This window comes from Calypte anna, chromosome Z, assembly GCF_003957555.1.
Source record: "Calypte anna isolate BGI_N300 chromosome Z, bCalAnn1_v1.p, whole genome shotgun sequence".
Classification (NCBI taxonomy): domain Eukaryota; kingdom Metazoa; phylum Chordata; class Aves; order Apodiformes; family Trochilidae; genus Calypte; species Calypte anna.
In genome coordinates, this window is record NC_044274.1 from 72,305,936 (window position 1) to 72,319,382 (window position 13,447).

General features: G+C 39.4%; 1 protein-coding gene across 1 annotated transcript in view; it reads right to left on the minus strand.

Annotated features, from left to right (window-relative positions):
• The window catches only part of FAM172A (family with sequence similarity 172 member A), a 204,094-nt gene that overhangs the window by 61,066 nt on the left and 129,581 nt on the right, over nt 1-13,447 (minus strand). The window contains exon 8 of the mRNA XM_030467632.1: nt 4,698-4,916. Coding sequence (XP_030323492.1) covers nt 4,698-4,916 — 219 coding nt within the window. The remainder of the gene's footprint in view (nt 1-4,697; nt 4,917-13,447) is intronic.

Here is a 13,447-nt window from a genome sequence, read left to right on the forward strand (position 1 = left end):
GGGAGAAGAAAATAAAGCCATGGTAGTTTCTAAGCAGTTCTCACGGGTGATGCACAGCCAGCATGACTTTGCTGGTCCTTGGAAGTGAAAAGAGGTTTCTCAAGAAGACGGGGAAGTGGGAGGCTTTAAAAAGTAAAAATACGTGTGATTTCAGTGGTACTGGCAAAAGTGATGCTGATAGCTGTTAAAAGCAGACAGAAAAACAAAAGCAAAACCAAACAGGTAAACAGTGGACTGCGACTTTGGAGGTTGGGGTCCTGATGCCTGGGTCTGCTGGGGAGCTGTTTGTGTGATGGAGCACATCCCTTCCCTCCTGGGAGCTCTCTGCCCAGAGCTTGTCATTTTGCCTCTTCTGGTGGAATAAAGGGCTTTTTAGCTTGGTCTCAGCAGCAGGCTAATGCAGGCACAGAGGCTCTGGATGAGAGCAGGCACTCAGCATGCCAAGTCACAGAGTAGGGGCAGAGGGAGGTGGCATCTGCCCAGGGATGTCCACGGGGCCAGACCCTGCGCAGCTGCCAGGAAACAGCTCCATCTCCAGCCCCCCCAAAAAAACCCCAGGTCACCCTGCACAAGGGGACACTTGGTGCTGACCTTCAGCCAGGCAATCCCTGGTCTCAGCCATGCTGAACAATCAGCAGAAATGGCACAACTGTGCTTGGAAAGCTTGCCAGGATTTCCTGCCCACCAGCAGTCACTGTGTGCTTAACCGTGTATTAATAAACCTGCCTCTTACCAGTTTCTCACAAATACTGGCACAAATTATCCTGGTGTGTCCATTTTTAGTAAAACAAATTAATTAGTTGCACATGATCTTTTCCTGTTTAATCTCTTGCAGAAAAATGGAGAAAAAAAAATTATTTATGAGAACTGTGCAACGTCCAAAATAATTTAATTCCATTGATATGCTGTTGGTACAATTAGCCCTGTTATAGATGGTGCTATAATAGAAATACTATTTGCAGTAAGGATTATTACAGCAGATAAGTTTGGTGGGCAAAAGGACAAAATTCCCATCATAAAGACTTCTCCCTCTTGACTGGAAATCCTGACCCCCTTGGTGGGTCTGATAAAAATACTTCTTCATACTTCTTCCTTCACCTATTGTAGCAACAACACTATTGAAAAACTCTGTTATTATAAAATGATGTGACATACTTTTTTTCTTTAATAACATTACAGAATCCTTTCAGCATACTTGTTTAAGTGGTGAATGCTGCTTAGGAGGGGAAAAATACTGATTTACATTTTTAAAGTGTCTTTTAACATAGAGATGACACTGTCAGTGTGAAGATCTGTAGGGAGTGGGAGATGGCTTGGAGGATGGAGGGAATAATTGTGTCATAGTGAAGCCTGCATGATTTGTTTCCACAGAAAAAGGCTAGAGATCAACAAATTCTGAGTTTAGTTCAGCAATAAATGAAGGTTGGCTAGGGGATTAAGTTTCTGGGGGAAGCATTAGCCAATATGTACAGCAGCAGCCTCTGGTGGTCTAAGAAAAAAATGGTAGCATCTGAAAGTAAGGACAGAATTATGATTTTTTAAAGGATGTATGTACATATTTAGCTAATTGACTAAACCCTCCATTCAACACATTAAAAAAACCAGATGCTTTTAAAATGATCTGTTGGCAATATGCTTGTTAAAATCTGAACGGTAAGAGTATTAAAATTCATATGCATTCATTAGCACGTTATATAAAAGTAAAATGCTTTTGTTTAATCATTCCATAAAGTATTACAGTCAATGCTGATTATCAAGAAGTTTTCTCCGTGGTTTGCATCGACAGAAAAGAAACCAAATTTATAAGATTGTTACTGAATTGATGACATTTTCTGTCTTCACTTGTGAATTCAGTTGGCAGATGTGTTTCAAGAACAAAAAATTCTGTCTTATTACAAAACATATTAAGCAGGTTTTTCTGCCATAATGTTTGACATGATGTTTATTGCCCAGACCAAATCAGTCCCTTTAACAAGCTATAATGTATGCCAGAAAGTACATTATTTCATAGTTAGGGAAACTTTCAGCATGAAACAATAAGTACTTTGATCTTTCAAGCACTATGCTTAATGCTCTACACACTCCAATAGTCGCTTGTATTCACACTCATTTTGTAAAAAAATACAGTGCAATTTCAGATTTTGCATTTTAAAACTCTGCTTTTACATATTCACGAGTATCCCAGCTATTTGGCTTTTGATTCTACGAAAATAAATAAAATACTTAAAGAAATTTAACATGGAAGAGCTCCATTTTCCCAATTCTTGGAAAACCTAACTGCACAAGAGGGAGCATCACCCAGGCAGCTTTGATTTGTTCAGATGGCATTTGCTCATCAGATCACTACAGATCTGAATGACCCTATGAGAACATAACCAAGGACATTTATTCCTGCTTCTTGACAGTCTGAAACAGTTTCTCCAGCATATCTGACACAAACGAATTTTGCTTCAAGGTTGGATGGAGGTGATGCCTTCTTCTGAGGGTATTTTTCAACCTAGCCTCTCTGTGCCCCTTTTCCCTGCTTGGGATCATTACGAAGCACATCCTAATATTTCAGTGGAGTGACAACATGCTTTATTTCAAGAGCCAGCAAGTCAAATGTATGCTACACTACACATTAAGTAAAGGTTGTATCTAAACTACCCTTTGAGACTACACCAAACCAACTCCAGCTCCTCATCCAAAGCAGATCTGGCAGCAAGTCCCAGGGTACAAACAGGTGGTGACTCCCTGTAGCACAAGTAATCCAAATGGACCCAAAATTGCAAAAAGGGCAGTGCACCATTTAGTTTGTGCAATGCCTGGACAGACTTACAGCCTGGAAGGTGGAGCAGAGCATCTGATGTTCACAGCTGCTCTTGCAACCACCTACAGACTCAGTGGTTCTGCCCAACAGGTTTGTTTCAGAAAACTGGTAAGTAAAATGCAGGAATTTGTCCTGCCACACACCAAAGCAGGGACATTTTCCACTCTGTTTCTCTGTATTAAGAGACTATGAAAGAAAAAAAAAAAAATAGTTCTTTCAGAATAAAACACCAACCACATCAGAAAAACTGATTTCAGTTAATTTGCTCAGGAAAGGAGACTACAACCCACGCTTTCACTAAGACTGAGGCTGCTCCTTTCCTTAGTTTGAAGAAAATCAAATATAAGGAAAGTGGATAGTCATATCTGACTCACAGAGCTGTGCTAAAAGTAAAATGGGATGGAGTCATGCATTCTGTGCTTTGAGAATCAAACCTCCCGAAGCCAAATTTCATGCCTCATCAAGCAAAAGAAACACAAGAAGGTAGAACTGCTCAAAAGGTGTAAAATAACCCCAAATAAACAAATGAAAAACCCCAAGAGGCTCACTTTCAACAAGAGGACACTGGATCAGTGCTGCTGACTAAATGCCTTTCTGGACAATACAACATCATCCACTGGCTTCTGATGGACCTTGAGACAAGGTAGGGTCTGGCTGGTGGGCAGTGTGGCATCTCTCATAAAAAAGCAGCAGAAAGAAACACTGGTGCCTTGTTGGAGACTGAGCATGTATAACAATCCTTTTGTTTCCCATCCTCAGGAGGAAGGTACTTCTCAAAAGACACAGTAAAACATCCAGTCTACAAACCCTATTCACAAGCCAGCAAGCTACATTTCTCTAACAAACAGTGTTAAACCACCATTAGTAGGAACTCCTTACAATTTGACATGATTCTAACATCTCTTTTGCTGGATTTTTCTTCTTCACACCAGAAAGACACATATATATATTTACTGCTTTAACTAAAATCTGATGTTTCTGGAATGTTTTACTGTTGGATGAAAATGTTAACTTTCATAGCAAGTGCTTTGGAATGACTCAGTCTCAAATGTGTAATGCATAGAATATATATATATATATATATGAAACAGAATGTGTCAAAGTGCAAATAATATTGTTTGTGCCCCCTGCTGAATTAGAAATCCTTGGGTAGCACTGTTATAACGATCCCATGCTGGCAGCATTACAAAGTGCAAAGGTTCACTGAGTAAGAAAAGAGCAAGGGACAGAGTTTCCTCATTACACCATACCCGAACTATTCTACCTTAAATATTTATTAGGATATTAATAACTCTCCTCCTTTATCTGCCTTCAGAAGTCCAGCTGAAACACAATGGATGGCTGCTCATACGAAAACAATACATGATAGGGTAAATCTGCTACCACACAAGATAAACACGGGTATTTTCCACAATACGTTATTAGTTCAGCAGGTAATATGTTAAAAAACTACCAGGCTATAGCTACTACCTCCCCAATATAACACAATAAAATAAATACACACATGATGTGTGAAGTTAATATGCTGCCTAAGCTGCAGTAGAAAGTGTTTCTTATGTACACCTCTACTTACAAAATAATTTCTACAGAGTCTTCTTTAAATCATGCTCTTTCTTGATAGCACCAGTGAGTTCCTCTGGGGTTTATTTGAAGTTCCCCTTTGAAATTAGAAAGGCATGTTTTGTAACTCTTCCAAAACTTCACATTCAGTAAGTGACAAAAAATATCAATAGAATAAAGAGCCAGGAACTCTGTATGAACTCTTGAATGCCATCTCAGTAATGTGTTTGGGTTTTTTTTTAAAAAGCATGCTGTTTGTTAGCCAGTACGGACAGTAAACACATCTATACATCATTAAGAAGGGCAAACAAACCCAAAAGAAACTTACTCTAATATACATCTGCATGGTTTCTTTTTCTTTTTGAGGATTTCGGTACTTTTCGTAGAAGTCACGTCGCTTCTTTGTTTCCTTCTGGATTTTATCTTTTCTTTCCCTCTTTTCTGCAGGTTCATCTGAGCTATCAGAAGACAGCTGTACTTGGGCTTTTGTCTTCTCCACTTCAATATAGTTCTCATTGGGATTCAGTACTATCACTCCATAGCCTTCCTGTTTTAGAAGAGACACACAAAAAGAACAAATATGAAAAGGGGGATTTAATGCTTGAAAACATTTGCATTTATCTTAATGCTCTTAAAAACTTTTCTGTTTATGTCAGTAAGTTCACGCAACATAATTTATAAAAGTATTTTAAGAATATTCTGTTTGTTTCATTTCTGTCATTAGAGGGATATTGATGCCTATCTGTATGTGCGTGCACTTATGCTCATGCACATCCCTCACTGACAGAAAACTTGCCTGCTTTACCTTTAAAATAATTTACTATGTTGTTTTATTCATAAACACTTTATATGAGTTTTTCAGAAAACAGTATAAGAACTAAAATATTATTTTAAGAACTCTACGTAATGATGAATAAAAGGCTTTATACCCAGCCAATAAAAACCTTTAAAATAAAATGGATGAAGGGATTCCATCTCTCTCTCTTTATATATAAAATATATATATAAGAAAGCATGTGAAAATAATTCACTGCAGTTTTAAACAGTAAAACCTTTTGTCTAGCTGACAACAAGCATACCATGCAGAAGCCAATAGCAGCAGTAACAATGAATCAATACCAAAACTGATTCAATGGTATTGCTTACAAGTCAACCCTTTTACTGTGGGGATGACTTTTAAGTACATCTTTAAATTTGCTCAAAAACTTCACTGGGATTATGTCCTGTTTTCAACGAACCTAGGGAAAAACTGTGACCTGCAGGATGCTTTTGAACATACCAGCTGCATTTTTTGTGCCTCAGAAAATGAGCTGGTTGAAAAATACATGAATTTATGAATGAGAAATAAATCTTGAATAAGTCAGCCAATCATTTTATCATGATTTTTTAAATGATGGCAAATCACAAGAATTGTAATATTTGTGGAAGGTATAATCGCCAAGGCAGGGAGAAAAGAGAAGCATGTGCATTTAACAGGCGAGTCCTGAAAGTTACCATGGGTTCCCAGTCAAATCAAGCTGTCCTTTAAAAGTAAATTTTAATAAAGACTTACTTTTTGGAAACGTCTATATTCATTATCTAACTGAACAGCTTTATTCCAGCTTTTCACTGGGTGCTCCATTCTGCACTTGGGCGAGGCGTGAAGATCAAAGAGGTCCCCATACCTAGCTGGCCAGAGCAAACCAAGCCCACTCCAACAAAAGATACTTTATTTGGGCTTGCTTTATTCTAATCTGTAGAGCCATTCACAAACCTTGTAGTGCATTGTGGCCACTGTCAGGTAGACAGATTGTCACTCGGTGATTTTCTACAGTTGGACACACTCGACTAGTTATCAAAATCGCATCTGAAGGGAGTTCCTACCCCTTGTCCTTGTGCCCTTCTCAAACGTCTGCCGGAGCTTCTCCTCCCACCAAAAACCAAGTTAAAGGGCATGGTTGCACTCTGCTAAACAGGGTGAAATAGAGGCATTCAGGACACTGTCTCTGGCGTCGGGGACGTAGTCAAAAAAGGTCACCATAGGCCAAAGAGAAAATTGCCTCCTCACTAGACACGGCGCCGTGAGTAAGTGGTCTCCTGTCATGTCTCTCCCCTGCCCTCCCCGCTGAGAGCACTGAGCTGGGGCAAATGCAAATAAACAGGCAAATAAATAACTAAGCAAAGAGGGAAATGGGTAACTGGGGAAGACCAAGTTAAAAAATCCCCTCAGCGCCGTCACCGTTGACGCGCGACTCTCTGCCATTGAGACATTTGGATCCCCAAAGTTCGGATCCCCCCGCCCTCCTCCAAAATAAATCCTGGGCAGGGGACAGCCCCACTCACAAACACTCCCAAACTGCAGAGGGCAGGATGGTTCTGGCAGGGCAGGACCAAGTTTTGGCAGCACGTGTCGGGCGGGTGGTTCTGGGGGCTCTCTGTGATGCTGGTCTTGGTGACCCGCTCATCCCGGGCAGGGACGTTCGGTGGATCGATTCGCTTTGCTCTCCACATAATGCCAAATGCAAAGCTCACGTGTCCTGTCAGGGGCCTGCCAATGCCAGGGGGATTTTTTAAAACCTCGCGTCCACTCTGAGCTGACCACAGAACAGACACATAAATCACCCAAGAAGCGGAATTTGTCTAAGTTATTGATCACGTAACTGAAAATTACGTGACTCGTTTGTCCAGTTTTATGAGGACACAATTGTCAATTTTTCACGTAGACACCAAGAGATGAAATATGATTCCATTTTTAAATTTGCTATTTCATAAATCAATTAGAGGATTTTTATCAGTTATATTTTAAGCAGTGTAACGTGACTGACTTTATACTTTAAAAAAAAAATAAAAAATCTCCAAGAGAGCAGGCCTTTCTGTCAGTGCAATTAAAATAATTAAGTGATAACTGAGATAGGTTCTTCCATAACTGAGAAAAAAAATACCACCTTACAATTCATAAGTCTTTCTCTTAGGAAAGTAACCCCTTTTCAGATTGTTTTGCTTACATGATGTAGTGCATTTCTCTTCCCCTTTTACTACTGCATCCTAACTGCAAGATACATATAATACCACCAGAAAGAAGATTTGAGATGTACAAAGAAACACAGAAACCCAAAATCACTGGTAAAATTGTACCCAATTACAAACTATCTCATTCAGCCTTAGCCCAAGAATTTTTCTACAGAGAAGAAATTACCCATCTTCAAGCAACATCTGTATAATCAGTGGGGTTTTAAGTTACATTGATTTCTAAAAAATGTATTTCAGATGGACAGAGCTGCACCATTAAAGTTGAACCAGTACAACCAGAAAATTAAAGGGGAAAAAAAAAAAAAAAAAGTGGAACTCCTCAGTAACAGAGTGAGGCTGAGCAGAATGCAAAGCCAATGCAAAATTCAGCACACAAACCCACCAGTATCTAAAAAAAGGCCTTTGGCAGACTTTGATAATGGGTGAGATACATGGTCTTTGGCATGACTGTTAGGCAAAGACAAAAATCACAGTCATTAAGAAGTATCCTTTAAAATGAGAGTCACGTTCAGAAGTATATATCTCTCCTATTCATTAAAAATACCAATTTCAGCTATGATGAGCTTACAGCACTATTAAAGTGTAGCGACCTTTGATGTAAGCAAGCACCACCATCCAGGAGAGTAAAACACTGGGCATGTTTTCAATGCACCTAACAGCAGAACACTTTTCTCCTGTGTGTGCCCTGCACACAGAATGAGAAACCACTCTCCGAAGTGCAAAGTTTTTTTCATGGTAAAAAGCTAAACTCTGTGACATATATCCCCCCCCCCCTCCCCAGCCCCCTCCCAGCCATCAATCTTCAGCAGATGGAAAGAAGCAAAGCCCTGTGCTCTACCACATGTCTGAGAGCATACAGATGTTGCACAGGAGCCAAGGTCTGCCTGCATCCCCCATCAGTGCAACAGGGATGAGATGCCATAATCAGGGCAGAGACTGATAAACACAAGCCCCAGCCTCTAATCTGCCAGTCCAGTGGAGACAATTACAGTTTCAGGCTTAAAAACACCCAATTCACAGCTATTTTCCCAATTTCTAATGCTTCAAGGTAAGTGAAACGTAATTGGCACTGACTATTAGCATACTCCAGGTAAACACTTGTGGAGGCAAAGGACTGTGAAAACTGCACTCTCAGGTCCATAAATACCAATGCAATTAACACGTATGATTGAGCCAGCAAATGATGACGAAAGGAAGAGCAGGCTGACAAAGCCAAGTGTTGGAATAAATCATGAATCTCAGTTACAATACCCTTACTACAAAGCCAGAGCAACATAGAAGGGGCCTTTTCCACCGTAAAACACAAGTTAGAAATGGAGCTCTGCTTTCTGGCTTTTACTGGAAGTTCAAGCCAGATGTTCAAGATGGAAGGAATACCAAAATTAATGCCTCTGACAGCAAGAGTCAGGTTAAAGAGCAAAACAAAACAAAACAAAGAAAACAAAACGAAAACCAAATCAAACCAAAACCAAAACCAAAAAACAAAACAAAACAAAGCAAAATCCCCTAGTCCCCCCCCCCCTGCAAAAAAAAAAGGAAAAAAACCCCAACCCTAAAGTGCTTGAGGTAAATTCCAAATCTTTTTGAAATCTCTCCTGCCTGGCCACATGAATAACGAGCTGAAAGCATTCAGTTCTGCATATTAATCCACCAGGATGGGACACCATATGTGACCAGAGAGGTCAGGGCTGGAGAGGAATCTTTTGACCTGTGTAACTATCTTTTTGGACTGCAAGCCAAAGTCTGAAAGAGATCATTTTCCTAAGCTCCACCAACCCAAATTTACAAGTTCAGGTTTCTATTTGGATCACAAGGAGACCGGGAGTGAACTCCCAGGGGAAACGCAACTCAAAGTGCTCTGCTCTTAAACCTGCCCATGGCTAAAACAGACAAGATGTCCATCCATCTTCCCCAGAGATGCACGTTCTGTTCCTTTCCCATCTTTTCCACGGGAAGGGTGCATCCACGTCCCTGTTGCGACATGGTAGGTGCAGCAGTAGGATGAGGTCATGACAACCAATCAGAAGTCACTAGTGAAGCGTTAAAGTAAACATAGCTGTTGGAGATGCAGCTCAGCTTGAAAAATGCCCCCTCCATTATTTGAGCAATTTTCTCAAGACGTGACCTGAGACTGAAACGCCTGAGATGTCAGTTGACTCCGCTTTCTGTTTCCACCCAATGTACATTTTGGCAATTGCACCCTGCTAATACTTTGTGATATTTCCATCCCCGGCTACACCTCGGCTCCCTGAATTCCAGTGCAGTGTCCAAGTGTGTAAAAATGCTGTGTTACTGCCAAACACACATTGTCCCTCTAAGTTCCTAACCTAAAATAGCTCATCAAGCCAGGCAGGGAAAGAAAACATGCCACAAAAAGTTTTTAGAGGACCACCTGTTGTCTATTATTTTTACATAGCACTTACTCATAAATCATAACACAGGGTAATTAATCAAGCTGTCAAAGAGAAGGTCAAAGGTGATGTGGGGGAGTCAGAAGGTCATGCATGGGCTGATAGAGGTCAGGGTCACACCGCATTCCTCATTATCAAGTTGGGATGAGAGACGGCCCAAGCAAACAAAAGTGAAAGCAGATGGAGAAGTGAGTGGATAAAAAAAAGGAGAAAATTTCACAAACAAAAAGAAAACTGAAAGAAGAATGTCAGTTGCCTTCAAACGAGGAGGAGAATAGAGCAGAAATACATTGAGATGTTCTCAAAAGGTCTCACACAACACAAAGAAACTACAGTTTGATTATTTAAATACACTTAATAAAACTTTCCACCCGAATCTTTTCGCAAATATTCAGCGACGCCGCAAAACGGGCACAGTAGTTTTGGTTCCATTTCACATCTGAAATCAATACTTTCAAGGTGAATTAGACAAAAGGAACCTATTACCATGATGAATGCTGGTGGATATATAAAAATTGCTCCTAAATGCTGAAGTTTATTCCTGTTCATGGCTACAACCAATAGAGGTTCAATAAAAAAGTTATAACCTGTTTGAATGATGCATTAAGAACTACACTTTCATATCCACTAATCCTTAAAAACACAAAGCAACAAAAAAGTCCCTCTGGATGACACAAGAGTTATAAAATATTCTATGATTACACTGACCTAAATTAGATGCAGAATACTGTGCAAAATTAGCTGTCACCCTTTCCTCAAAATCTTTGTTAATCTCATTTTGAATGTTTGCAGCTTTATCAACACATGCATCAATGTCAGCTCCTTGGTTACTGAACCGCTGTACTTGGAAGAAGATATAATTAAAATGTTTTGGCACAGAAAAGGTGAAATTGTATCTTCCCCTGTTCCCTGAGGACTCTGTAAAACATGTAGGATATATTGACAAACACACACCCTTGTCTAGAGCCCTGACATCCCAGGTCACCCAATTGCTATTTATTTCAAAACATTCACTTTACACTTACCCACACTGTCACCTAGTGTGTTACTAACTTATAATGGATATTAGAGATATAAAAACAATAAACTCTTCGTTTCCTTTCTGTTACTGCCTTCTAATTTCTCACTGCATTAGGTCTGTATCTATTTGCATGCAGAACTGTATTCAACTTATTTCACCATATATAGTATCCTTACGCTGGAAAGTATAAAAAATGTCATTAGTATGTTTTACTTTGCTATTTGTTAATTTGGTGCTGAAGCATCTATGTTTAAGGATTAAAGAAAAAAAATAAAATTATATAAGCCTTGAGTTTACTGCTCAAAAAAGTTTTGAAGATAATTAATGTTTTATGTATATCTGTAATTACCAACCCAAATAGGTCTATGCGTAAGATTTGCAATCCTGCTTTGTGATGTTTGTTCCCAAGGCCAAAATTGGATAAACACGTCCATGAATTACAAGGATTTTACTCCCTCAGCTGTATACTGTATTCTTGGTAGGGATTTTTCACTGGGATCTTTTTCAGCAGAAAATTCCTTCTCACGGCAAGTGAAATACAAGAAACCACGCCACAGCTTTAACGTCATTTTGCGAATTAACAGGCAAGAATCATCTCCACATTCAAATACTGCTTCAAAAGTTGTTTAATAAACTTCAGCCTCACCACCTCTCCCTGATGTGAGATTCGGGCTACTTGGAGAAATCACTGGAGGCTGAATGGAAGCGAATCGACCCCAGCCAGGCAGGCGGGATGCAGGACTGCAAATAATCCCTCCACAACAACTGCCCAGGCTGCAGTAACAGATTTTGCTCTTCCTCAGTAAGTGCACAAAGCTCTGGGATCCTTGCAACCTGTGCAAGAAAGAATCCTCCAGTTAACTCCCAGGCCTGGGAACTTTTAGTGATGTCTTATGAAAGTTCTGTAAAAAAAAAGCCTGAACTCTGAAAGTGTCCTGCTCAACCCCACCCCCTCTCTCTTAAGAAACTGTTTTACTTCCTTTTTTGACAAAAATTTCAGAAGCCTCAGAGGGGCACCAGCTCTCAAACACAAACCTCATGCCTATTTCACTTTTTGACTGAGATTGCAACTAAAAGTTTGTTTAAATTTACGTAGAACTTTTTGGTTTTTTTTTTGAAAGCAGTGCACCAGAAACAATGGCAAATCAAACAGTCTTCACAAAACCCACACAAGCAACAAGTAATTATTGGTTCTAGTATATTGATAGGGAAAAAAAGGAGAATAACAGTTACTCCCTGAAGTTGTGCTCTAACAAGGTGCAGAGATAAAGCTGGACTGCAGGATTTTTAAATGTTTCTGTGGTGTTTCTAAGCATCCCATTAGCTGACAGCGGAAGTTCTCAACAGCAAATTCATTTTCCAACCCACTTTGCCTCCTTCCTGAGAATGTCACAGTATGTCTTAACCACTCATTCGTATTTCATAATTAATAAATCCCTACATTGGCTTTATGTATTTTTTTAGGTGGCACAACATGAAAAAGTAGGTAAATCCATTCTAAAACAGTTACTGTGTTGATTTTAAAGTTCTCTCCCTTTTGTAGCAGTGTAAAACCTCTCTGTGAACATTTTTTCTTTCTGAATTGTAGAAACCTTGATGGGCTTCTGGGTTTGTCTGGATTTGTAACACCTTTAGATTGCAGAAAGGCAACTCAATTTGCCAGATTCTTCTACTTTACTTTTCATCCCCAAGAATTTATATGTATTTAACCATTACAGAAAAAAGATTAAACGCCAGTCTCTTGTAAGGTCTGTACTTCAGTGATGTAAAGGGGAAATACATCATGCAGATAAGTGTTTTCTGTAAAATCTTTAAGTTACCCAAGTCTTGAAGGACAACTCCCATTTAGGGTTGAGCACTGTTTGTGACTGCAGTTCTATCTCAGTGACAGAAAATTCAGTTGGTTTTAGAATGTATTCAGCCACTTCCCTGAGAAAACAGCCACTTGTAATCTGAAAGTAAAGCTTCTGGCTTGCACCTATCTCCCACAAACAGGTGCAATTCAGCACATTGATGCTCCTTCCTTCCCACAGTGACCTATGTCAGAGGACCTTCTTATACTTCTTCTGCTAAATAATTTAATTACTTATGAGTTATGGTTTCTTTGTAACCTTTTAAATGACTAACTCATTAAAATGCAAAAATATGCAAAACATGATGTCACTGGGTCAAACAGCTGTGTTGGTAAAATTATGGCTGTGAAAGTCCCTAAGAACATGAAAATATTAATAATTTATATTGCTCATTATATGGCAAAAGCTCTTTAAACAGATTTAGAGACAGATTAATTTTATAATCACAAAACGCTACACTACCTCACGGTAAGAAATCTTTTTACCATCTGTGACCCTTTTGTATACATAAAATATAGCTTAAAAATCTTTCTGTTAATATGCTTTAAGTTACAAATATTGATGAAAAACGCCTTGCGAAACTCTGAGAGGGATGCACAGAACTGTGGTTTCAACAACAGCAACAACAACAAAAATTCTCTCTTTGTTAAGGATCATTTAAGTTTTCCTGAACAGACAGCACAGAGCTAGCACACATAGGTATTTCTCAAATGTCAGCAAGTCTTTACTGCAAATATTCTGCAAATTAGTATCACATGCAGCCTGGTCTTTGTTGCTTAAGAAG